This window comes from Perissodus microlepis, chromosome 9 (assembly GCF_051167445.1).
Source record: "Perissodus microlepis isolate ML-2025 ecotype Zambia chromosome 9, ASM5116744v1, whole genome shotgun sequence".
Classification (NCBI taxonomy): domain Eukaryota; kingdom Metazoa; phylum Chordata; class Actinopteri; order Cichliformes; family Cichlidae; genus Perissodus; species Perissodus microlepis.
The window spans coordinates 7,731,842-7,757,748 of NC_140469.1; the positions used below are offsets into that span (position 1 = coordinate 7,731,842).

At 39.2% G+C, this 25,907-nt stretch overlaps 2 protein-coding genes across 7 annotated transcripts; one reads left to right on the forward strand and one right to left on the reverse strand.

Annotated features, from left to right (window-relative positions):
* Positions 1 to 813: 813 nt before the first annotated feature.
* On the reverse strand, positions 814 to 13,692 carry snx16 (sorting nexin 16). 6 transcript variants are annotated; one of them, XM_084938886.1, is made up of 9 exons: positions 13,533 to 13,692; positions 11,680 to 12,236; positions 11,465 to 11,551; positions 8,797 to 8,945; positions 8,504 to 8,573; positions 6,012 to 6,148; positions 5,790 to 5,906; positions 4,358 to 4,394; positions 3,147 to 3,259 (listed from the first exon to the last, which is right to left on the reverse strand). In XM_084938886.1, the coding sequence occupies exons 2-8, from the start codon at positions 12,094 to 12,096 to the stop codon at positions 4,379 to 4,381; spliced, it is 993 nt and encodes a 330-aa protein (XP_084795012.1). In that variant the 5' UTR covers positions 12,097 to 12,236; positions 13,533 to 13,692; the 3' UTR covers positions 3,147 to 3,259; positions 4,358 to 4,378. The 6 variants fall into 6 exon arrangements, with proteins under 6 accessions (XP_084795007.1, XP_084795012.1, XP_084795011.1 ...); XM_084938885.1 differs by having other exon boundaries at positions 4,353 to 4,394; XM_084938883.1 differs by having other exon boundaries at positions 4,358 to 4,397.
* A 1,453-nt stretch (positions 13,693 to 15,145) lies between these two features.
* LOC146379954 (leukocyte elastase inhibitor-like) lies at positions 15,146 to 24,947 on the forward strand. The gene is made up of 10 exons (XM_084938887.1): positions 15,146 to 15,342; positions 16,046 to 16,227; positions 19,622 to 19,810; positions 20,304 to 20,444; positions 21,308 to 21,425; positions 23,375 to 23,517; positions 23,898 to 23,975; positions 24,121 to 24,210; positions 24,287 to 24,467; positions 24,595 to 24,947. The coding sequence occupies exons 2-10, from the start codon at positions 16,051 to 16,053 to the stop codon at positions 24,819 to 24,821; spliced, it is 1,344 nt and encodes a 447-aa protein (XP_084795013.1). The 5' UTR covers positions 15,146 to 15,342; positions 16,046 to 16,050; the 3' UTR covers positions 24,822 to 24,947.
* Positions 24,948 to 25,907: the final 960 nt, after the last annotated feature.

A 25,907-nucleotide genomic window follows, 5' to 3' on the forward strand; every position in this document is an offset into this window, starting at 1 on the left:
CAGGATTAACCAGCTATAAATAAACTCCTGTCTTATTTCAGCACGATGCACATGGATCACTGATTTTTCCTTCAAACTTCTCTGGCTTCAATCCTAGAACATTATATGATATACACTATATACTCAAGTGCATATTAGTTTTCACATTTCTACATGTGAGAGATTAATGGTGTATTAGGTAACTCAGCACATGAAACCACCACACCTTATAGTCCCCTCACATAAATCAAAGAGACATTTAGACCTATAATTCTCCTGGTTAGAGAAACTGTACTTTGTAATGAATAACTGCTGCTTACAATGAAACTCGTCTTTAATCAAGAAATTCATATATATTTCAATTTTAACATTAATGTTCTGGACAAAAGACAGTACTGCGCTGCATTCAGCAATGGAAATCTACACTTGTACTTTGCCCTGTGCCGTGAGACAATGGAGGCGGCGTTTCATAGAGATACGATTATAACTGTCTCCGGTCACCCATTATGCAGCTGAGGTGAAGGAAAGCCTGTGGAAAAGCCACAGCACCTTATAAAGTCAGCCTCCTCGATTGTTACACCGTGCCGGAAGAAAATCACTTCCATATGGGCGCTGCAAGTATTTACTGTTTGGACAGCATACGTAGTGATCAAGGGAGTTCCTCCATAAAGCTGCATATTAAAAAGGTTGTGGGGGGTTTACAGAAGTAAAGACAAAATGATGGCTTGGACAGATTTGTTTCTTTATGGAAGTATGAACTTTTGCAGTTATGTTATAGCTTGTTTGAAAACACAGTGAAGGCTTTAAATGTGAGGACACAGGAAACACACATGCTTTCAATATATCACTCCGTGTTTAATTGTATGTGAATTAAATATTTCTGATAAACATTTTTGCTATAGCATGTGTAACAATATCTACAGCATACATTTCAGATTACTCAGTGAATAAACCCTTTAAATTGGGGACATTACAGATTATGTCAATTTTTTATAGTGCAACTACAAGTGTATATTTGAACTAAATTTCCATATCAGTTCATGTAATATAACAAAAGCATCTCTTTCACATATACACAGAAGTGTTTTTAAAACATTAGTTCCATCAGGGGGATGTAGTGGATATGTCACATGTTGTACACAAACCTATAAAGCTATTCCAACATATAAAAAAAAAGAGCCGAGTGGAAATATTCAAGGCACTTAGAATTATACAACAAATGAATTTACAGACAAACAGAACTAAATACAAGTTAATCAAGCTGTGACATTTCAGATACAGTTGGGAGCCAGGACAGATTAGGTGAGCTAAAAGGCATATTTCTGTGTTATAATAGTAAAAACAATATCCTAGCAAACATTGTGTGTTGCCATTCATCCATAAAGTGCATCACATGACCTGTTCCAGGCCTAGTTTGAGACAAGTCAACATCCCCCGTAGCCATTATATCCTTCGTAGTCATCATGAAAGAGTGAAAACAACAGCTGCTCAGCACACTCGACCACATGTGAAACGTCTGCCTCTCAAGTGCTCTTAAGTGTAAAAATATGGCTTTAGTGGATGATTTAATGAATAACAGTCTTGATGCAGATAAAGAGCCAACAAAGCTAAACTGTGAGTTTATTAGTTGCCTGTGGCATTCACTTCTTCCTCAAATACCAGCCCGATGGTTTTGCATCCTAACAAGCTTTGAAGGCTTTTAAACGATGACTACGTTGGTCTTGTTTTCCCTTTTTCCAGCCCGTCAGGTCTTAAACATTAGGATTTTTCAGGTAAAAAGAATAGCACCGCTGTATACTTGAGCAGCTGTCACCTCTTTGTGTCTTTCACCCAAATTATATAGTTATAACTATATAATTATACTCCTGAGTATCTCACCTGGTCGATAGTTTTATCAGCTGGGATTTTGAGACATCTGAAATAAAAATTCTGTTGAGGTTTCCTAGGATGCCCCAAAACATGACTAACGTGACTATTGCTGTAACCGCAATGCCAGTAGAAAAAAATCCAATCGACAACGTCCTATGTGGATTATCAAAATACGAAGAAGTAGCTGTTAGATCTGATATCTTAAAATCCACAGCAGCTAAAACCAAATCCTCATTCCTACATATGTGAGCAAAAATGCCATCCAGAAGAGTTGCCAGGAGAGGTCTGGTGTAAAGATTTGTGAAATGACCTTCACCTGGGAAAATTAATGCCTTCAAATGTTTATGCATATATGCAGGAATGTTTCTTGGTAATGACACGATTAGTATACATGTCGACCTTTACATTCCTTGGCTTTGACACAGTATGGTACAGACTAAATGCCCCCATCAGGACATGATTTATGACACATGGCACTAAAACAAGGTGGAATGTAGCTTTTAGATGCACCGGAAAGTGGAGACACAATGACAATTTTCAAGACGGAAGGACCGTCTACTACAAAAACAGTAAATGGCAGTACACTGCAATGAGATGAAGTACCTGCAGACCAATCGTTACCAATCCTCTGTCAAACACACCTGTTACCTACTTATCCTGAGTCAGACTTTTATTTGAACAGCCACACGGGGGTGTCGTTTCCCTGGTTTATAAAGAGGGCCTCTCATAAAAACTAAGATACCATAAGGCAAAGGACTGCAGCGAAAACTATTGAGATTATAATTCAGATTTCATATAGATTGTCACAATTGTGAAATTTGCCCTTTTCTCCTTTTTCTTTTTTTTGGTCAAAAATTCAGACTTTGGCTTTGGGCTCTAACTGATGAGGTCTTGTGGATACACACTGGGTTCAAAAGTGAATTATCAGGACCAAGAAATCCAGACACACTGTCAGACAGATCCATTTAGTCCAAAGTCCCAACAAGGTGTTCAACATCTTCTGTAGGTGCCGGATAAAATTTCCCATGGTTTGTTGCTTTTAGTATACAACCATTCTCTTTTAAGTCCAGATCTTGAGGTATCATCCAACTCCATGACTGGACGATGAAACATCACTTGCCCTCTGACAGGTAGTAAGATGAGATGTGAAAGGACGCGGTAAAGGCAAAGTACAAATAAGAACACAAGAAAAACTAAAAAACAAACAAACATGTGGACTAGTGCTGCAGTGAGGAGGAGGAAAAGAAGGCAGGGAGAACAAAAAGAGATGGCGAGGAAGACCCGGGTTTATTGTTAGTGTTCTGAGTTCTTGTGGTAGAGCTGAGTGACCTGGATGACGGGAGGAGAGACACTGAGCGACGGACCGCACCAACAGGCAGAGGATCGCACAGGCTGGACCTCACACCTGCCACTGGAGAGAGGGAAGTCAGAGCAGAAGAAATACACTGAGCACGTGACTGAAGGTAACGGGACGAGAGAACATCAGGCAACACAAAGACAGACAGACAGAGATCCAAAGAGGAAATGCAGATGCGAGAGACTAGAATAGCTCAAAGTGTGAGGCACTGATGTGGGGAGACCGAGACATCAAGTTATTGATGCCGCAGCACCAGAATACTGCACGTACAGGTCCCCTGAGAACACAGCGAGACAGGCTTTCTATCCAACTCTATATAGCATCTGTTAAAACACAAGTGATAACAGATAAGGGCATCAGGACTGTTTACATCCTCAAACATCACGTGCACTCACAAAGCATTATATACAGTAGTACTTTTATAGAAGCTGTCAATCCAACAGACGAGAATAGGAAGAAAGAAAAACCTGCACTCCCTCAAATCCAAACACCTACAATGGTCATGTAATGAACATACATCACCACGTGAAAAAGAGGCACAAACACCATTTGTTAGTCATATGTGATGCAGGAGTGCAGTGCAGCACAGACAGAAGAGAGGACAGGACGTTGAAGTACAACAAATACACACCACAGCTGGGGCAAAATCAATTTCAGGTCACTTGCTTTAAAACTAGACTATTTTTAAACACATCCTTTAACTCAAATAGTTGTCCCTTAAAAAGCATAATCCTCTGACAGGTTTAAATCAATATGTGGTTTGTTAAGACTGGACTTTGATCAGGAGACATTTTTCTGAACTAGTTTTACTGAAAGTGAAATCACCCCAACCCGGAGAAACATCCCGACTCCGAGCACTTTAAAGACAGGTTTGTTTATTTTTCAAATAAATCTTAATACAGCACTTACATGTAATGTGTGCAGCTGCGGGGAACATGGGAATTAAACGCACATTTACCATGTGAGTGCTGCACTTAGACCGACTTGAAAGCAATCCGAACCCATCCTTAAACACGCCAACATCATTAAACATGACATCTTTACTGTGCAGTTAGCAGTGGGATGCATGTTATTGGTAAGAAGAACAGAGTGGGGGGACGAAACAGTATGCCACAGTGTTAGCCTGCTGAGCTGCAATTTAAAGTACCTCACATGTTATGGGGCTCTTTATTTTCACATTGGGGCAGCACTGCTGTGAAATATGAGAGTGAAAAACAAGTGAAAACATTTTTTAAAAAAAGAAAAGGAGAAAGTGGAACAAGGTTTAGAATATTAATGGTAATTATCTTCTCCTTAAACCAGAAACATCTTCACAGACATGCATACGCTATTTTTTTTTATTACCATAACTACTTTTACACACTAGTGTGTGCCGTCTTTATGACTCTCGTGTGGGTCTGAAAGTCAACACTGAAACTTTGGCATTTGTATTTCTTGATTTCAAAATACCAGAAACATAACAACAGCCAGTATCTGGTAAATAAGGTCCAATCCTGGAATAAAAAACAACATCTGGGCAGTGATGAGAACCACAGTTCAAACCCACAACGCCCATTGTAGTGAGAAAACAGTGCAAACACCAGAGCAGATTTCAGTATTCATTCCCAGCAACTGAACAACTTCCTTTCTGCGTGATGTTGATTTTTATTTTTCGTGTTCCTTTAAAAGTGTAAACGTCATCCTACTCCTTTTCGAGCATAACCATTGTGTAGATTTAGAGATATTCATGACAACATGATGTCTTTACTTTTTTGTTTTTTGTCTATTTACATGTTCGAAATTTAACTATTCTACTGACAGTAAAGAACATTTTTTAAATTCTGATATTAAAACAGTTTTCTACTTGCTTAAAAATGTGAAAACCTTTTCCATGAGGAGGAAAGATACACTGAACCTTGCACTCTGTGAGTCTTACTCCTATGAGATCAGTAAATACTGTCATTTAATTAAATTAGGTTGTAGAGGATGAAGTAAGAGAGGTGCACACTCTTCAGGGCCTATAAATCAAGTTCTCTGCTGTGCAACCCGTTTTCACCCTAATCAGTCGCAGAAAACTGCACGTCCTCAGATAAGACAAATCCTTTATTTCCCACTGCTTTACTTCTTGGTAAATGGTCACATTTTAATAATGAGCTTTTAGGACTTTCAGTCATCTCCAGTTTACTACATTAACTGTAGTTGTAAATCCAACACATCATTTATTCATTTGGCTTTAAGGCTTCCAGCAGTTTATGAGCCGTGATGCCTTTAACTTTCCTGAAAGACAAAAAACATGCACGTTTTGTGCAAGACGGACAAAATCAAATGGACTGAAATGCCTTGCAAGAAAGCCTGTTAACCTTACGAGAATGCTCCTTAAGGTGGTTTAAATTCACAAATGAACCTTGCCCCTCGACCTTTGATCCACTTTTAAAATAAATGGAAAATCTGCTTTAACTTCGATGTTGTGGCAGCATAAACAGATATAATTCTGTGGAAATCACATGAACTTTGGTTGGTGTCAGGAGCACATTACAGGAGTAGTAGATCAAAACTACTCCTTGTTTTATCGTTGCCATTTGTGGTTTATGCGAGCGTCTCTTACCCGGTGTCTTCAGGGATGTCCTGATCGGCCTCTGCAGCAGACGACTCCACATCTGCACTGCTCTCACTGCCCTGAGCTGACAGCCGACATGGAGACTCTGGACTAACACACTCATCGCTGCAACAGAGATTCACACACACATCCAAAAGGTCATTCTCCTCTCACTTGTGAGACTTTTGTGAATCTCTCTAAGGATGCATACGGTTGTGTTTATCTACTGACTTGATATGCTTTTCCAGTAGTAGGATGGCTTGCTCCCTCTCCTCCAGTCTCCTCTTTAGGGAGGCAATCTCCTTTTGCTTCTCTAGCAGCTCCTTCTGAAGACGATAGTTGCTCTCCTCCAGAGTCTCACAGAACGCCTAGAAGGAGGGGGAAAATGAGGAGCAGAAAATATTTACATCTTTACATGGTCAAAATACCATATAGATAACAACAATGGGGTTTTCTGCAGAAGTTCGTGAATTGAAAAGGCCCAGCGGGCTGTGAGGTCTGTGCCAAAAGCTTCAGCATGCATTTGATGCAAATGGAGAATTTTGTGTTACGTTACTGATCCTCGTCCTATTTTGTAGCCAGCACCCTTCCAGTTTCACGTTTTTGGCTAACAGAGTGACTGAAGCAGAATATTTCAACCCCCATATTTAACAGTGGACAGCACATTATTTTCATCAAATGCAGCTTTGTTTGGTGGCCAAAGAGCTCAGTTTGAACCTCATCTGTCCACAGCAGTTGTTCCCAAAACAACGTGATGTTCTCAAACTTCCAAGGCAGGGCCAGGATATTGGGCAGGAATTCATTTTTCAATTTAGAGACTTGATCATTTTTTTAAAAAATAATGTGAAGATATTATAGAGATGGACCGATCCGATATTACGTATTGGTATCAGTCCGATACTGACGTAAATTACTGGATCGGATATTGGAGAGAAATAAAAAATGTAATCCGATCCATTAAATATCAGGAAAGCACCTCACAAAACTTGCTACATGGCGTAACTCGGCTCATAACCTTAGCACGTCGGAGCAGTGTGCTCACGTGATAGAGCGGCTGTGGCGTGCGAGACCTCTCAGCGGTCTAGTTGAGCATTTGTAGCCTCGCTACCAAACCAGCATTTCATCTCTGAGAAAGTGATCCCAGAGAGAAGTAAAGCAAGTGTGTAAGTTCATCTCTGAATGTTTGTAAAGCATTCCAGCGTTAAGCTTAACAACCGATACATGGAGTGACTGCCTCTCCTTCCCTCTCCTGTTGCTACTTCAATCATGAAACTGATCAGCTGATCGGCTTTTCTGTCACGACTCCCGTCTCTCTTGTTTGTTTTTGGCCCACTTTGCATCAGAAAGAGGAAACCAGCGGCTGAACAACAGCAGCATGTTTAAGCTTGATAAACTGTTGTTAGAATTTATTAAATATTACTTTGTACACCAGGATCTTTTTCTACGTAGCTGACGGCTGGTAACTGTGCAGGGGCGGGTCTAGCAAAGTTTTGCCAGGGGGGCTGATAGGGCATGAACAGGGAGAAGGGGGCACAAAGACATACTTTTCTTTCTTATTCTCATTTAAAATGTCTAGCTTTTAATAAATAATTATCTGAATCTTACACCCAAAGTTTTAATCAGATGTAAAATGTATAGAAGTCCATTACTGTATATAGTAACTATTAAGTCTAATAAACCCTAGTAAGCTATAGTACTTTTTCCTTAGGGAAGGTACCATCTGTGCAGTCTGCAATTCTATTGAAGAAAGATGTTGAATCTATTTAATTATTGAGGAAAAATAAAAAAATAATTGACTTCGGTGCATTTTTTTTTTTGGCACGTGCATTAAATTAAAGTTGATTACATCGATTAAGCATCATGAGGTGGAGGGTGGAGGGTAGTTCCCTATTTTTTTTTCGCTGGGAGTTTGCAACCCTATTAGTTAGGTTGCTTAATACTTCCACTAAGTACTCTTTAAAATACCAGAATAGGGAAGATGGTGTAGGTTTAAGTTTATTAGATTGATCAGTTTTGCTGATCTATGAAATATTTTTGGTGCAGTGTATTTTTTGCATACGGGTACAACAGAATAGCTTTAGTGTTTTGTTTTTTTTAAACTTGAGTTTAAACTTTGAGTTTGAACTTATACAAAATGCAGCAAGATATATATATATATATATACACACAGTTGTTTTTTTTTTTTAAATACACTATATCGGATTCATATCCGTATCGGCAGATATCCAAATTTATGATATCGGTATCGGACATAAAAAAGTGGTATCGTGCCATCTCTAGACGACATATACCATCATGGTTTAGGCACCTGTCATCTCACTGCACTGTCTTTTGTGATGCGATTAAGGGTTTCCTTTCCATAACTTTCCATGTTGGCTCTGTTTGCTGCAAAGTCCAAGAACAGTGCTCAGTCTGTTAGCTGCTTTCAGGTTCTTTCATATGAGATTTTCAGTTGCCAGATGTAGTTTTCCTTAATATATTCCTTAATGGCAGGGATAAACAAATTGCAAAACAGCTTTAAAACTAAGAATGCACTGATTCAACTGGGAGGAATCACGTCCTTCTAAATTTGAATAACACCAGAGATAATGATTAACTTAAAAGGCAGAGGACAGCTACATGTCCTGTGTCTATCCTGGGACAAGATGTGGAGGAGGAGTAGAAGTACCTGATGCTCAAAAGCTTCAGCATCCAACTTACACATACTCTAAATGCACACTCACCCTGCTCTCCTCCAGACTGTCAAAAGGCCCAGGTGGATCATCAAGACACAGAAACTCTCTCACCGGCAGGCTGTCAAGAACAATAAATGATGTAAGATTAGAAAGATTAGAAAACAGGTCAGCTCACACTGATATCAGTTATGTTTTTAGCTATGCATATATTTTCCACATAGCTCTGATGCAGCCAACACAAACTAAGAGTTACGGCAAGGTTTGTCTGCAATAATGACCCAGCATGACATAAAATATGGCCCAGTAACATTTTCATTATTAAACATAATAGGCTCACATACCAGTTGGCGATGTCCTTGTGTGCAACCAAGTTTTGCAAAAAAGCTTGCAGTCCTAACTGTCTGTCTTCCAGGAAGTTGCTGTCATAGTTGTCTTTGAACCAGCGCTTAGGAGGCAGTGAGAGGCGGAAGCCTGGAAACATCTCCTTCAGCTGGAACAAATACACACAGACACACACAGTGAATGATTGCCCTTACATTCAGCTACAGGCTGTAAGGGCAAAGACAGTCATGTAAGGGCCGTGTAGACATAATGCAGAGATAAAAGTAATAAAGTTGGTGGCGGGCCAACTTAAAAAAACCAAAAAAACTAAATTTCAAAATGAGCTTTAAATCTCATGAGCTTTTTTAATCACACAGGTGAAAGTCCAGATTTGTGTTCTGCCCTATGCTGGTGTCATATTACAGACTTCATGCATTTTTGGTGCAACTACACATTTCTTAATGTGTTACTTACCACTGTGTTAAATCAAACATGAATTCTTTCTTGTAGTGAACTTGGCTTCAGCTGCAGCAGAAATGCTTTCCTCACAAACTGTTCCCACGGTCACGGGTGGTGAGACGTACCTCTATTAATAAACCTATTATTCCAGCTTCATTCTGAGCTTAAGCATTGATAGGACATATGCAAAGTGTTTACATGCAAAACCAGACTGTTTGTAAAATTTTCATAGCTGCTTAGTGAGTAGGAGGCTGGAAGAGTTTTACATGAAAACTTGTTGTGTGAGGTTTAATATAGCCTGGACACAATAGGTATGTATACAAGTGTGACTGTCTGAAACATTAGTATACAAATAGAAAGCACATGGGTTTTGCTGTGGTTACGCAAGGTGTTTCCCATACATGTTGCCAGGTTGGTATTTCTGAGGCTACATCCACACTAACCCGGATAGATTTGAAAACGGAGTTTTTGTCTGAAAATGCTCCGCATCCACACTAGCGTTTTCAGTTGTTTTCACAAAGTTGTGCGCCAACATTGAAATGGCCAAAAAGGCTTACGTTCCAGTACTGTGCATGCGTGAAACGCAAGAAGATTCGACCTGCCTCATTTCTGTCAGCCGTTTATTTACTTTCCGGCTCTTTGAAAAGTTGCACCAAAATGTTGAGGAAAAGCACTGAGTTTTTTTAAAGGGACTAACAATGACGTGGAGTTGTTGCTGTGAGTAACACAAAAGTACAAAGTTGCAAAAGCGAGTGAGAATTAAAGAATTTGAAAAAGCTATCTGGATATATCTTTATATATCTTTAATAGGGCTGTCAAAATTGAGAGCAAACAAAACAACTGCTGTATAATCAGGAGTGCACATAAGTGGTCCGCGGGTGCGCATGCGCTGTCAAAATAAAAGACGCGAACCAGATAAGTTACAACGCGCGTTTGCGTACATAAGATTTTCTGGAGGAGGACAGACATTTGTTTAGAACTCTTTGTTTAATTGGTCACATGACTGCATCATATGACTAACATGCGTCTCTGTTTTTGCTGTCCACACTGCGATGCGAAAACACCGTTTTGAAATGTATGCGTTTTCGACAGCGTTTTGAAAACGCTGCGTTTTCTATCAGCGAAAACGCCGTCTCAGTGTGGACGGGAGGCCAAAATGGAGAGAAAACGATGCATTAGTGTGGACGTAGCCTGAGATCCTCACTGTCACCTAGGACTGCCTACTTTCTTTGGAGCATAGAACGGTTTCTATAAAAGGTTCTGCCTATTGATTTCAAGAAAAATGACAACATGTTGCCAAATGTTTCTGCTGAATAAACATACAACCTCACTGTATCGTGCTAAAGTCCCTCTGTTGAAGTCAAAGAGCATTCAAATTTAGGACAAGTCTGGTGATATTTTTGACTGTATGTAGAGAGGTTTAGGAGACGTGTTAATATGTGGTCCCAGTGTCAATTTACTCAGAGGGAGGTGGCCTGGGGTGTGTAAACATGTATGCAAACCTGTCTGCTTTCACCATGCGATTAAACTTCACAGTGAAGCGATGCTAACTGAGGTCTGAACCTCAAAATAATGTTTGTGATGAACCACCCTGTACAGAGTCAGTGCTCTATTATACAAACCATACTATACAGATCATGCTAGGTATTTCTGCCTTGTATTTGCTGGTCCCTCTGAAGCGTTCACTCACGACAGCCAAGTACTCTCATCCCTGTAACATTTTCAAGGTAGAGCTAAAAAATTTAATACTAACAGAATAATCAAAACAAACTTCATACTGACAGATTTCCAAACTGTGATCAGTCTCATTGATACAAACATGTTCTCAATGAGACGTCCACTGATGATTACTGTGAGCTGCTTTTAATAGGCTTAAATTCTTCAAACCTTACACCTTTTACATGATTTCTCCATCCATACAGTATTCTCATATAATAGTATTTCTCCTCTGTTATCTGTGATTATATACTCTGAAAACCACAAGAGACCAGAGCTCCTAGTTGGCTCGGGCCCGCTGGCTGTTTGGGAACAGTAGGCTTCTTTGTGTAGCTTGAATCATGTTCACTGAGCATTCAACAACTAAAGAAAGCTTGCTGAAAGCAGAGGGATTGATAGTCGAAACCAGTTGCTTCGGCTGTGGCAGGATTATAATAAGGTTTACCCTCATGTAGTTTTCCAGTTTGGGACGGCTCATTTAATCCCATGCACAGACAACACACCCAAACACACCTTGTCATTGAGTCTGGAGAAGTCAGCGTATCTTCTGAAAACAACCCAGCTCTCATCTAGAGTCTTTCTCACCAGGATCTTATACACCTGCAGTAGAGAAAGCTGATGTTAATAACTGCTCACCATGTTTGCTTTAGTGTTTAGTCACTAATAAATACAGACTAAATGTAGCACAGACAGCGGTTGCCATGCTAACAAATTTTCTGGATTCCTACCGTGAACTTGGCCCTCTCCTCCATGACCTCATACCCCAGCACAGTGGGGGTGATAGGCCTCTCCTCAGCTTGCTGGCTACCACTAGGATCCGATATAGACCGCGGACAGCTCGAGTATTCGACAGATGGTTCCAGAGTCCCGTTCAACTTAGCCCGTGTCACAGGGCTCTGAAGGGGTGGGGGCGTTCGGCTGCGGCCACCCCTGTCCGCACAGCGAGACTGACGTTGGGAATCTAATTCTCCGCATCCGACTCCCCCATGTTCCTCCCCAGCCATCCTGGCGATTGAAGACGAAGACTCTGAGCTGCTGGAGACGCTTCCCAGCGATGAAGCTCGCTGTGCTCGTCTCAGCTTGTTGCTACCACGGGACAAGGCTCTGTCCATGGGCACAGGAACAGGCACAAAAGGTGATGCCATCTTCCTGAGTTGTGTACTCCTGCCACACCACCATAGAAGTCAATAAAGCTTTTCACACCAAGCTTGTCTTGGTACAGTAGTGTTGTGTGAGGATGAAGTCTAGCAGCAATGCTGAGCCTGAAGGGCTGACATTGAAGACTCTATAGAAAAACAACAACAACAGGAGTTATTAGGTGTAACATTATATGGAGGATCATTACAGTGCCTCTAAATAATCTGTATTTAAAACCTAATCTACTTAATTCGCCCTGAGTCTACATAAATGTGGCACAATCTGTCAAGTATCTCATAATACCAGGGCACGTGAATTATTGACACGAGCCCCATATGATTTATAATTTATGAATTTGTGTATTATGTGTAAAATTCATTATGGTAAAAGCCTGTAAAGATTAGATTCGCATGTCAACTTGATCCTAAAAGAGAAAGGAGAAGAGAAACAAAGCTGCATGTTGGTTTTGATGAAAGAGAGAGGCCAGAGAAATCAGCAGCTACCTGTCTATTTTGTTCGTGTTAATTCAGCTTCAGAGCTGCTCAGAGAAACCAGTCAATCCACTCCATAGGAGTACAAATGAAGAGCGTTTGAGAATACTACTGACGTACTCGTAATGGGAATATACGCTGTAAAAATATAGCGATTATAAATAAAAATCTGGCAGGCAAAAGTGGGGAAAAAATAACTCAGCAGCAGAAAGAGGATGAAAGGATAGATGTAAGAAGTAAACACAATGAGACGTGTCATTTATGGCTCTCACTAATTGACAAGGTCCTGCTGCTATTTTGGTGAAACACGGCGAAAACGCTGGGACGGCAGCCAGCGTTACAACAAAACACGGGCTTTCTGCTTCTAAAAATGGCATTTATGCTTCGTAAACATAAATGCCAAATTTAGACCAAGTCGCTAACGATATAGCTACCCTCTATGTTATTTTAGCAAGCAAGCTAACCTTTCGGAGCTCTGAGAACTTCATTAACAAAACATGGTCGTGTAATAGTGTTAACCCGCCTTTCAATTTAGGGAACTACTATCAGAAAACCACAAGAGTACAGTTTATAAAAAGTTACCGTTCTCACCGTCAAAGTTAGCTACACTTTAACATGAGCTAACACTAGTTAGTTTCACTACAATACAAAGTACGCTAACAACAATTTTACTGATATAATAGCTGTTTACAACAACAATTCAATGCCGAATGCAGCAAGAATTACCAATACTGCGTCGGATATCTGTTTTTATTCTCCTGGTAGCATTTTTCCCAATAATAAACAAACCAACAGTTAACCAGCCCGGTTTTAAACCGTGTTTGGTGCGTCTCCCATCCCACTGAAAGAACCGGGCATGTATCACATTACATTCAGGTTAGCTAGCGAGCTAAGACGGAGAGCATGTGTGGGCAAAGCTAAGATGACCCTGAGTGAAAAGGTCTTTCGCTTACCGTAGGAGTCCAGATATCCTTCTCTGTCCGAAAATATGTTTACTACAGACATAGAGCTAAATGTGTGGTTGCCCCGTTGCTGTTTACCCGCCGCCGTATCTCCTCCCTCTGTGTTTTCATGTTAGCATGCTGGAACTCTGACCACAATGGCGGCAGTACCTTTGGATAACCAGTAGAGTGCGCAGTAACACGCTTAATACTATATAGAAAATGTAATTCATCAGCAAAAAAGTAGACACAAGACATAAAGGGATTTGAAACAGGTACTATCAGAAAACACACACAGACACACACACAAAGGTTTTAGGCAGGTAGGGAAAATGCTGTAAACAAGGAATGCTTTGTGTTAATCATTTATTTTCATCAATCAACAAAATGCAGTGAATGAACAAACGAGAAATCTAAATCAACTCAATATTTGGTGTGACCAGCCTTTGCCTTCAAAACAGTATCAGTTCTTCTAGGTACACTTGCACACATCTTTTGAAGGAACTCGGCTGGTAGGTTGTTCCAAACGTCCTGCAGAACTAACCACAGATCTTCCGTAGATGTAGGCTTCCTCACATCCTTCTGTCTCTTCATGTAATCCCAGACACACTTGATGATGTTGAGATCAGGGCTCTGTGGGGGCCAGACCAGTACTTGTTCTTCTTCTTTACACTGAGGATAGTTCTTAATGGCTTTGGCTGTATGTTAGGGTCATTGTCCTGCTGCAGAATACATTTTGGACCAATAAACAATCATTTATATTTCTGAAAGCATTCTCTCTCCCTCCCTCTCTCTCCCTCTGTGTGTGTGGGAGGGAGAGAGAGCAAGCTTTAGAAAATTGATTTTTCTAAAGCTTGCACCATAACACATCATGTTATGCAAATCAGTGTGGTTGGTTATGGGTAAGGATGTTTTTAAATTCTGAAATAAATAAGAGTACTGTGGTGAATAACCGCAAAGACATTTTGCACTTTGTCATTTTTGTCATCATGTAGTAGAGTGAGAAAAAAAAATGTGTGCAAATATGGTTTAGAATACATCAAACATTATCCAAATATTTTCAGTGTAAATGGACAAAAGAGTACTTTCAAATGACATCTATTGGAGCGCTTCCAGTCTTTCTTCTTCTTTTTTTTATTGGATTAGTCATTCTGTGATTAATTTAAACGAGGAAAATTTTAAAGAGTTTCCCTTTCAATGTCTTCTTTAGTAATTATCTCTTTGTATGATTGGTCATCACGCACCTACCCACCAGACAGACTCCTGCATGTGGAAAATGTGACTCATTTGCGCAGCATCTCAAACACACCTCACATATAAACATCGTAAACAAAGAACAATTTGTATGGAGCTGCTTCTAAAGATTATTAAATAAACTATCAACTATTACTTGCACTTTGTCTTCTTCTTAGCATCCATTTATCCATCCATCCCTTTTCTGTATGAGTTTTTTCTTTTCAGGGTAACTTGAGGAAACGGGTCCAAGACACACCCATTGGCACTAGATGTGCACCCATCAGGGTGGGTGCATGTTTCACTAATGGGTGTGAACTCTTAATTATTTCTCAAGCTGAAGCCACCTACATGAGCCTGGGTGTGTCAGAGAAGGCTTAAAAACTGCGTCATTTAACTGAAACAGTCTGGATCATTCCTTGAGTCAGAGGAAGATTTTATGTCAGTAAGTAGAGGCTGTACCTCATTGTTACTGGAGCGTGAGGATAAGAAAGGTAACAGAGAAAAGTAACGGTCAGACTTTACGCGACTAACAGCTCTTCTTTCATACCTTCTGATACAGTTTATCGGGATCAACAGAGATTTAAAGGTAAGTGAAGAGATCATGATGAAAATAAGTTTTGTCCAAAGTCATTGACAAAAACTTTGGGAATGGTGCAAATTTTGTGTTTCATACATGTTCCCTTTTTATTCAGCTTATTCTCTACATGTTTCTGATGGAGAATCATAAACATTTCATAAGTTTCTTTTATTGGGAAACAAATCAATCAATCAATCTTCTTATCTTCTGAAATTCTTCCTGGCACAAGCGTCTGGGCTAGATCCTGACTGATGAGGACCCATCCCTGCCTCATCACTGCACTTTTAAGGATTGATCATAGATTATAGATCAGACTAAGATCTAAAGAGTTTCCTGGATCCAAAATATTAATTTGATTATCTCCAAGCTGCATTGTTATCACTTTGCCTTTTGCATCATCACACTGGAAAACACACAGATTGCCACCAAATTGCTCCTGGATTGTTGGTTTTTGAGGACATTCCTTAAACAGATCACAATCAGGCAGGATTTTGCCCAGAAGCTAAAAGTCAGGATACCAGAAAGAAATGCAGAATTTATAAAGAAGTGTCTGTTCTTTAAATGCTGTGCATACATTTGCTGTAAGTCTTTGAACTTTATTAAAAGCTTGATTGTTTCTTACTATATAAAAAATAGTGGCAGAAAAAAGTGGCAACCTGTATCAACACGTTGATATATGACATCAGTTTAATATTTATTTATTTATTTTTAGATACAATGGCATCATCAGTCCCTGTATCCAAAGCTAGCACTGCCTTCTCTCTGGCTATGCTCAAAACATTGAGTGAGGAGGACAGCACTGGAAACATCTTCTACTCTGGTCTCAGCGTCTCTGCAGCCCTCGCCATGCTGATGCTGGGGGCGAGGGGCAGCACAGCCACACAGATGTCAGAGGTAGAATATGCACATGTTGTGAAATACATACATTTTGATGCAACCATTGGGATCAGAGCGTCTGCTTTCAAATATTATGGGAAATGTGTGTGAATCTGTCTCATCAAGATAAAAAGAGGAAGGTGTGGTTTCAGGTGTTCGGGTAACTGAGTGCACAGTACAGTGATGTATGAAGGATTTAAAGGAGAGTAAAAGCAGGTTATTTTGTATTGAAAGGAGATAATAATAGGAGATCACAAATATATTTTAATACATTTTTATAATGGGGATAATGGGAAGGTTTGAGGAGGGTTTCTAGTGGAATTTTTTTAACCCAGCAGGCAGAGTGGGGTGTGACAGGAGAAAGTGTCTGTGCAGGCATTCATTACTCACTTGGTTTCCCAGTGTCAGCAAAACAGGTAGGGAATGCTTGTGTTGGCTGAGGTTCAGGAAAGGAATAATGAATTCCACTGCACTGTGAAGCATGACATCAAACAGGAGACTGTGAATTTGAATTTCAGTCAGGACAAGTTCCCGATTAGCTACTGGAATTAGACAAGAACAAGCCCAGGCAGGGTTTTTTCTCGCTGTTAGTGTTCGTGACTTAAACACAAGTTGACATGGACAAAAAATTGACAAACATAAAATATAATTGTTAACTTCTCAACCAAAGTTGTTAAACTATAATACATTTCTAACCTTTACGTTTTTACTGTGTAAATGACAAAAATGATCAGCCTTTACCCTGCCCTGCTTTACACTACGTCCCATTTTTAAGCTCAACATTCTTGTTTGAATATTTTAATATTATCTGCAGTTCATCCCACTTGTCAGATTTAGACCTTGCATTGCAAAAAATTGATGAACTAATAAAATATATTGTACTGAATAAACAACTCAGCATTATAAGGTAAATGAGTTTCAACCATTTCGACAAGTTTACTTATCTTAATGAATTAAGCTCATTCTATTTTGCCTAGGTTGCTGTTTTAGTTCAGTGTTTCTTAGATCTCTTTGTTTCATCACCCTCTCTGTTAAAGTCTCCCTCCTCGGTTTGTCATGTTGAGTCTGCGTGTCTTAACTTGTCTGTTTCTTGTCTGCTGCGACCGGTTGGGGTGAGAGAAGGAAGACAGGATAAAGACATGCTGTGGAAGAGAGACAGAGGTTAATAACAGATATGATTCAATGCAGAGAGGTCTATTAACTCATACTGAGTGAGAAAGGTGACTGGAAAGGAAAAACTCAATGCATCATTGGAATCCCCGGCAGCCTACGTCTATTGCAGCATAACTAAGGGAGGATTCAGGGTCACCTGGTCCAGCCCTAACTATATGCTTTAGCAAAAAGGAAAGTTTTAAGCCTAATCTTGAAAGTAGAGATAGTGTCTGTCTCCCGAATCCAAACTGGAAGCTGGTTCCACAGAAGAGGGTCCTGAAAACTGAAGGCTCTGCCTCCCATTCTACTTTTAAATACTCTAGGAACAACAAGTAGGCCTGCAGTGTGAGAGCGAAGTGCTCTAATAGGGTGATATGGTACTACAAGGTCATTAAGATAAGATGGGGCCTGATTATTTAAGACCTTGTATGTGAGGAGCAGGATTTTGAATTCAATTCTGGATTTAACAGGAAGCCAATGAAGGGAAGCCAAAACAGGAGAAATCTGCTCTCTCCTTCTAGTCCCTGTCAGGACTCTTGCTGCAGCATTTTGGATTAAATGAAGGCTTTTCAGTGAGTTTTTTGGACATCCTGATAATAATGAATTACAGTAGTCCAGCCTGGAAGTAATAAATGCATGAACTAGTTTTTCAGCGTCACTCTGAGACAGGATATTTCTAATTTTAGAGATGTTGCGCAAATGGAAGAAAGCAGTCTTACATATTTGTTTAATATGTGCGTTGAAGGACATGTCCTGGTCAAAATAGACTCCAAGGTTCCTCACAGCGTTACTGGAGGCCAAAGTAATGCCATCCAGAGTAAGAATCTGGTTAGATACCATATTTCTAAGATTTTCAGGGCCGAGTACAATAACCTCAGTTTTATCTGAATTAAGAAGCAGAAAGTTAGCGGCCATCCAGGTCTTTATGTCTTTAAGACATTCCTGCAGTTTAACTAATTGGTGTGTGTTATCTGGCTTCATGGACAGATAGAGCTGGGTGTCATCTGCATAGCAGTGAAAATGTATGCTATGTCTTCTAATGATGCTGCCTAGGGGAAGCATGTATAATGTAAACAGAATTGGTCCTAGCACTGAACCCTGTGGAACTCCATAATTAACCTCAGTGTGTGAAGAGGACTCTCCATTTACATGCACAAATTGGAGTCTATTAGATAGATATGATACAAACCAAACTGTACACTGGTAAATTGTTACAATATTGGTCCGTGCAACCAACAAACGAAACAAAGCCCCCCCCCCCAAAACAAACAAACAAACAAACAAACAAACAAACAAAACTGCTGATGGTTATACAGGAGTATGGATTACAAAATGATTCCATCAATCATGTCATTTCACTACATATCTGGCAAACAGATCATGATTTGTGTACAAAGGCTGGTTTTGCTCCTATCAGTATTATATGTGGAATATAAGTAGATATTGAAAGTGCAAATAAAAGCAGATGATCTTTGCCAATGCAAGGGGAAAATTTGTGGCTAATATTATCTGCAGTTCCATCCCACTTGTCAGATTTAGACCTTGCATTGCAAAAAATTGATGAACTAATAAAATATATTGTACTGAATAAACAACTCAGCATTATAAGGTAAATGAGTTTCAACCATTTCGACAAGTTTACTTATCTTAATGAATTAAGCTCATTCTATTTTGCCTAGGTTGCTGTTTTAGTTCAGTGTTTCTTAGATCTCTTTGTTTCATCACCCTCTCTGTTAAAGTCTCCCTCCTCGGTTTGTCATGTTGAGTCTGCGTGTCTTAACTTGTCTGTTTCTTGTCTGCTGCGACCGGTTGGGGTGAGAGAAGGAAGACAGGATAAAGTAGATAAACTAGTAGAGATGGCTTTTAAGTTCCTGAAGACACTCATAGGGCTTGTTAAATATGTGTCAACGTCCAGTACAATACTGTATGAATATAATAATGTATTTCTACCTGAGAGTTTTTGGTTTGGTGCAGAATATGTACATGCATGGCTTCTAGGCTGCCGAATACTTTCATTACCATATATAACATAGAGGAGAGGTGAAATGTGTGTCCATAACCCTCCATATTTATTTAACCTTAAATTTGAGACTTTTTGTCATGTGGATTTATTTTTTTATTTCCAAAAGGGAAGCAGGTCACCACAGAATGTCTGCTCAAACATATTTATATCCAAGTAACATGTGTAATGCATGCATGCATTCACATATTCACACACAAACAAACTATGAAAATGTCAACAGTGATTCCTCCCTCACAGGTCCTCGGCTTTACTGAGGTTGAAAAACCAAAGCTGGCAGAAGAGAAACCGACACAAACACAGTCAGAAACGTCGTCGTCGTCGCTACAGACGCCAATGCAGACCCTGATGCAGACACGGATGCAGACGCGGACGCAGACGCGGACGCAGATTCAGCAGCAAACCAGACTGCCGGGCTACCTGCGCAAGGTGGTAACAAAGCGAATAACTGTGATCTGACAGGGAAATTCAAGGTTTTAGCTCCAGAGTATCTCACACCAAACTTCCCACCACATATATCCAACACATAGCTAACACCTTAAAACAGAATTAGTAGAAAGCAGATTTATGCAGCAGGTGAAAAGTTCAGTGTCAACAAAAGCGTAACATCATACATGTTCTAAATGTTTAAAATATTTGAGCGTTTGTTTCGTCTGTTTTTCCTTTTTCTGTATTCTTTCCAAAAGATGCAGGAGGCCTTGTAAATACAGATTACTACTGAGCACTTCAGTTCCTTAAGACTTTGAATCCAATCATTCAGTGGATGTTAGTTATGAGAAAGCTATTACCAAATGAAAATAAACTAACATTGATACATTCAAAAAGGCCAATGCAGAGTTATGTTAGCCATATTAGCTGTCTTTCATCTGTCTTTTGTTCATCGTGGCTTTATAACACGTAAGTCTTCTCTGGCTGTTCACAGTGTCTGAAACCCCAGACCGATGAGGACGATGTCCACGCCAAGTTTGCCAAACTACTAACTGATCTGAACAAGGCTGATGCTCCATACTCCCTCAGTCTTGCCAACAGACTTTACGGGGATCGGTCCTACACGTTTCTCGAGGTGTGAGAGGAAACCTGTTGTTACTTAGACTTACAATAAATGACTAACCTGTGCAGTGAAACCTGTTATAAGTCATGAGACCAAAGCTGTGCACGTTTCTCCCTGCTCCCTGGATTTTCACTTACACAAAGTTTAGGACAGTAATGCTAATTTAATACCATGAAGTTGGCTACATCTAGTCAGTAGTAGTGGTAGTACAAGTTCACTGTATTTACTGGAAACATTTCACAAGAATATGTTCTATGATAAAAAACAGACAAGTCTTCATTTATAGAGCACATAAAAAAGTATAGTGGACTAAGTTGCTTTCCAGTTAAAACGCAGCAATAAAATAGAAAAATTTGTATTAAAAATAAATTTTTTTCAGTAAAACTGAAAAAGTAGAAATAGAACTAAACAGATAAAACTAAAATTAAATATAATCATTTTACAGTTTTATTTATTTATAGTTCATAACAAGAGACAAGGCACCATTTCTGTCCTTTGTGTTCCAGTTATCACAGCAGATTAAACTTTTAAAATATTTGCAAATAGTATAAAGAAATATATAAAGAAGTAAAACAGTAATTTATTAATACTTAGAAATACTAAAATGTACATTTGTCAGCAAAAACTTCTGCCATCTGAACCGAAACGTTACAAACCAGCTTACCCACAATCTGTGTATTTTTCTATGCTGGCTACTTAAATCGGCATCCAACAAGCTATTTGCTTTAATCTTTTATTAGACAAAGGCTGACTGGTTAGTTCAAGCTTCAACTGCATCCAAAGGACTGAAAATGTTTTAACACAGTGACTGAACTTGATTGAAGTCTCCGTAGTTTGTTGAATCTGTTTCGAGTGACTTATTTTCACAATTCCAGGAATTTTTAAAAGGCACCAAAAAGCATTACAACGCTGAGCTCGAGTCTGTGGACTTCAAAGGAAATGCAGAGGAGGCCAGGGTCCACATCAACAGCTGGGTGGAGAAGCAGACACAAGGTAAGCATAATGTAACTTTAAATGATCTCCACTGTAAATCCTTGGGGATCAGTTGTGTTGTGTTCAGTTGAGACATTATTACCGGATTGTCCACCGTCCACATTATTTTCTGTTTCCAGTTCTTCCAGTTTAATTTCTATTCAGTATTAAGCAGCATTATCTCTGGGTTTTACTGTTTGGTTTCATGCTATTAATAAAACCATCACAGCAGTATGTTGCTGTAAATAGCAGGCCAATTCTTCTATTCTTATTATATTATGTGTGATGTGATGGGTACTTCTACTTTGATCACTTGTGTCTTTAACATATTTTTATTTTTCAGGCCCATTTAGGATTGGCTGCTATTGATTCTATATCTTTATATTATCTTAAGTGCAGCAGGAAATTCATTCATTGTTTTTATAAAAGCGCTATACAAATACAGGCCATTTACAGGCCATTTATAAATCTACCATCTATAATAATAGGATACAAGGACTTTCCATGAGGGTTATAGGACTGTGGTGCCACCTGCTGGAAATGAGACAATCTTAATCCCAATTGAAAAAAGACATTATTTTTGTAGGAGCCATTTTTGGGTTGATACCTTATGTTGCAGCTAGAGGTAACCTTTTTAAGTTTCTTTTTTTTTTTTTTAACTTTATTTAACAAACAATGAGTATACAACATACGAACAGATGAAGTATACAAAACAACAGAACATGAACACAAAAAGCCAAGGGTAAGAGAAAAAGGTAACAATTATAAGAATACACGCAAAAATTCACATACATATATTGTTTTGAGAGCCTTTTTGTTGGTGGAGTCTGATATTGATTGTATGTACATTTCCACATCCTTAAAATAATGACAGAAATATGGTGTTTTGTTAGTAAACTTACATTTATGGATAAACAATTTAGCTAAAAGTATTAACAAATTTATCATAAAAAAACATTTATCATACTTCTTGGGGAACTTAAACAAACAGAATAAAACATTTTCCCATCGTAAAGAAAACTCCCTTAAAATATGGACAATAACAAACCTGCTAAATTCCTTCCAGAATCTCTGTGTAAAAGAACAGTACCAAAAAAGATGTGTCACAGTTTCTGGATGATCCTCACAGAAAGTACAATTAGTATTTATGTCCCTTTTAAATTTTACCATGTAGTGACTGGCTGGATAACATTTATGTAGAATTTTAAATGAGACTTCTTTCACCTTATTTACAATCAAATATTTATGGGGGACCATCCAGACTGTCTTCCACTTGATATCTGGAACATATCGGTTCCAATAAGATATTATATATGGGAGAGAGACAATATCTTCTTGGAATAAACTACGTATTCTCTTATTGCTATTACCAAGCTCCTGTGAAAAGCAGATTTTTCCTATTGGTGACTCAGCTGGATCAGGGAGAGTGACTGAGGTAGATATTGAGCTGTCAGTGTTTTTATATAACATTAAAGTCCCTGAGGGTATGGCACCAAGCACCATTGAGAATTCCACCTTTTTAAGTTTCTGTCTGGTAGGTTTATGTAAGGTATTTAAGGTGGACGCACGTAATCAGCATCAGGTGTGTTGTTAATCATAAGAAGGCAAAACGTTTGTGACCGCTGAGCTTTTATCTTAAAATGTTTGGAACAAAGACCAAAAAGGACAAGATAAGTACTGCTGGAGTTATTGGACTGTTTAATTAATTCATGCATACCAGAAGCATCGCGTCACCCCCGCTAACAACCACCTCAGTGGCTTCAAGCGTAGGCTTGAATTTTGTTCAAGCCTACGCTTGAATTTTTGTTTTTTGTTCCCTGTTATACTGATCATAAAGCTTTTTTCCCCCTTTTTAAAATAAAAACCATCTTGCTGTTGCCCTGTTTTCTGATTTTATAGCTGAAGATGTTGTACAGTAACTAGTGCATCTTTGGTAATAGTTAATAGTTTTCATAAATTCTTTTTACCAGATAAAATCAAGGACTTGCTAAGCCAGGATGCAGTGGGTAGCCTGACGAAGCTGGTTCTCGTGAATGCCATTTACTTCAAGGGCAGCTGGAACACGCAGTTTAAGGAGGAGAAGACTGCTGATGCGCAGTTTCGACTGAACAAGGTAACAGTGCAGAAAAGCAGCATAGGATGGTGCAGTTATACTTTGATCTGTCATACTACAAACGAGCTGTGGATTTTGCTGAATGAAAAAATAAAGCCTGGAGCTCTGAGGGGATAAAATCGTGCTTTTAGGACGATCACTTTCCAACTTTATGCAGTTATGCAATGCAGTTTATTATTCATGTAATATCCAATAAGTTCTCAAATAAATCTAAAACAACAGCACATCACAAACTTCGGCTAACAAGAACAAATTGTGTTGTGACGTGTGCTCTACATCCAAATCCACTCAATGGCTGGAATAAAACCATGACAGAACTTTTTGAGATCATTTTGAGACTAAACACAAAAAACATTTCTCTTGTCTCCCCTATTTTTCAGAACGACACTAAGCCGGTGAAGATGATGCACCAGAAAAGTAAATTTCCTTTTGCGACAATTCCTGAGGCCAACTGCAAGGTAACATCCATCACTTTCAGCTTATTACAGGATTTCACCAGCATGATCTAAAACTTTTCTTTAACAAATATCAGCCTAAATTTCTAGATTAGGAAGTCAGATCATCTTTGATGGAGTAATAAATAAAAACAATGTTTCTGGACAGATTCTTGAGATGCCGTATAAAGGAAATGACCTCAGCATGCTCATATTCCTGCCTAATGACATAGAAGATGATACCACAGGCTTGGAAAAGGTAAGATGCACTTACCAGTACTTTAAGGAAATGTCCAGTTTCAATCAGACAAGCTAGTGACACTGTATCCGCACAGCTGGAGAAGGAGCTGACCTATCAGAACTTTGTGGACTGGACTCGCCCAGACATGATGAGCCCCAACGAGGTTGATGTCAAGCTCCCTCGATTTAAGATGGAGGAGAAGTATGACTTGGAGAAAATCCTGACCAAAATGGGAATGGAGAACGCTTTTGACATCTACAAGAGAGACTTCTCTGGTGAGAAATATTGCACCAATGAGACACACTGAATCAATTATACAGTTATATTGAGAGCACAAAAACTGCAAAACATCATCTGTTAAAGAAAAAAACACAACTGATTTCTGGGCTCTTCATCTACTAGGAATGTCTCCAGCAAATGACCTGATAGTGTCCAAAGTTGTCCACAAGGCTTTCGTGGATGTAAATGAAGAAGGAACTGAGGCTGCTGCTGCCACTGGGGTTGACATGGAAGTCCGCTCTATAACGATTCCCGTTGAGTTTGTTGCCGACCATCCCTTCATCTTCTTCATCCGACATAAACCCACCAAGAGCATTCTCTTTGTGGGCCGGTACTGCTCACCCGAGTAAACACCAGCTGACATTGACATGAATTAAACATAAAACATTATATACAGTATAAGATTTTGTAAGGTAAACCTAGTTCATACAAATGAAGTAAAGAAAAGTTATTAAAACAAAACGCGCCTTGCTGTTTATTCTTTCAGTGTCCCACAGTAGCACATTTCCTGCTCGGAAAATGTCAGAAGTCACATCATTTCTGTAAATTGGGAAGTAACTGTAATATATCAAGTCACCTCTGTCTCTTGTTACCAGGACTTTTTAAAATGAATGGTACAACATGGAAAGAGGCCCTACACAAGAGTTTAGGTTTGAGCTCAATATGCGATGATCCTTTCAGCCATGACATTTCTGACATGGGAAACCAGGGAATTTGATTAGAAAATGGTAAAGGATTTTCTTTTCAGTTAGAAACTGGATTTGTGTAACATGATGGTGAAAACCCCCCAAAGAAACCAGCATATGATCAGTCGCTATATTGCATTTAATACAAATGTCCTTCGTGTATCTTTTGAATACAGACCAGATCATTTCTGATATCTATGAGTAAACCCAACGAGCACGTGTCCCAAAAGACCCACAGTGTTTTTATCTGGCTTTTCCCTGACAGTTAGTGGACACTGACAGATGTGTGCTGAATATGAAAGGAAACAAAAGAACTAAAGAAGGTTTGCAGTGTTAAAAACAAAAACTACATGAAGGTTGTTTCATCCTGCTGTAACTTATGACAGAAGCATCTTTTGTTTGTTTTTTTATTTATTTACACAAAGACGGATGTTGAAATAACAGGAGTAACAGTTTAATTCAATTGAAATCAGTCCAATAGTCTATAGTGAAATTATTGTTTTTCATTAGTTCGCAAAAGATGGGGGTTGTTGACTGCAATTCAGTGACTGCAACAGGGGAGGACGCCAGTTTGGATGGAGGGGAATCAGCAGGACAGATGAGATTTTGTTTAGGAGTCGAGTAGTTGTGTGAATGAGGAGAGGAGAGCACATTAGACTGCTGAGAGACGGGGAGGTAGTCAAGCACTGACCACATGTCTTCTTGGATTTCAGCAAAACAGATGGGCTCATCTCGGTCTTGAAATAATTC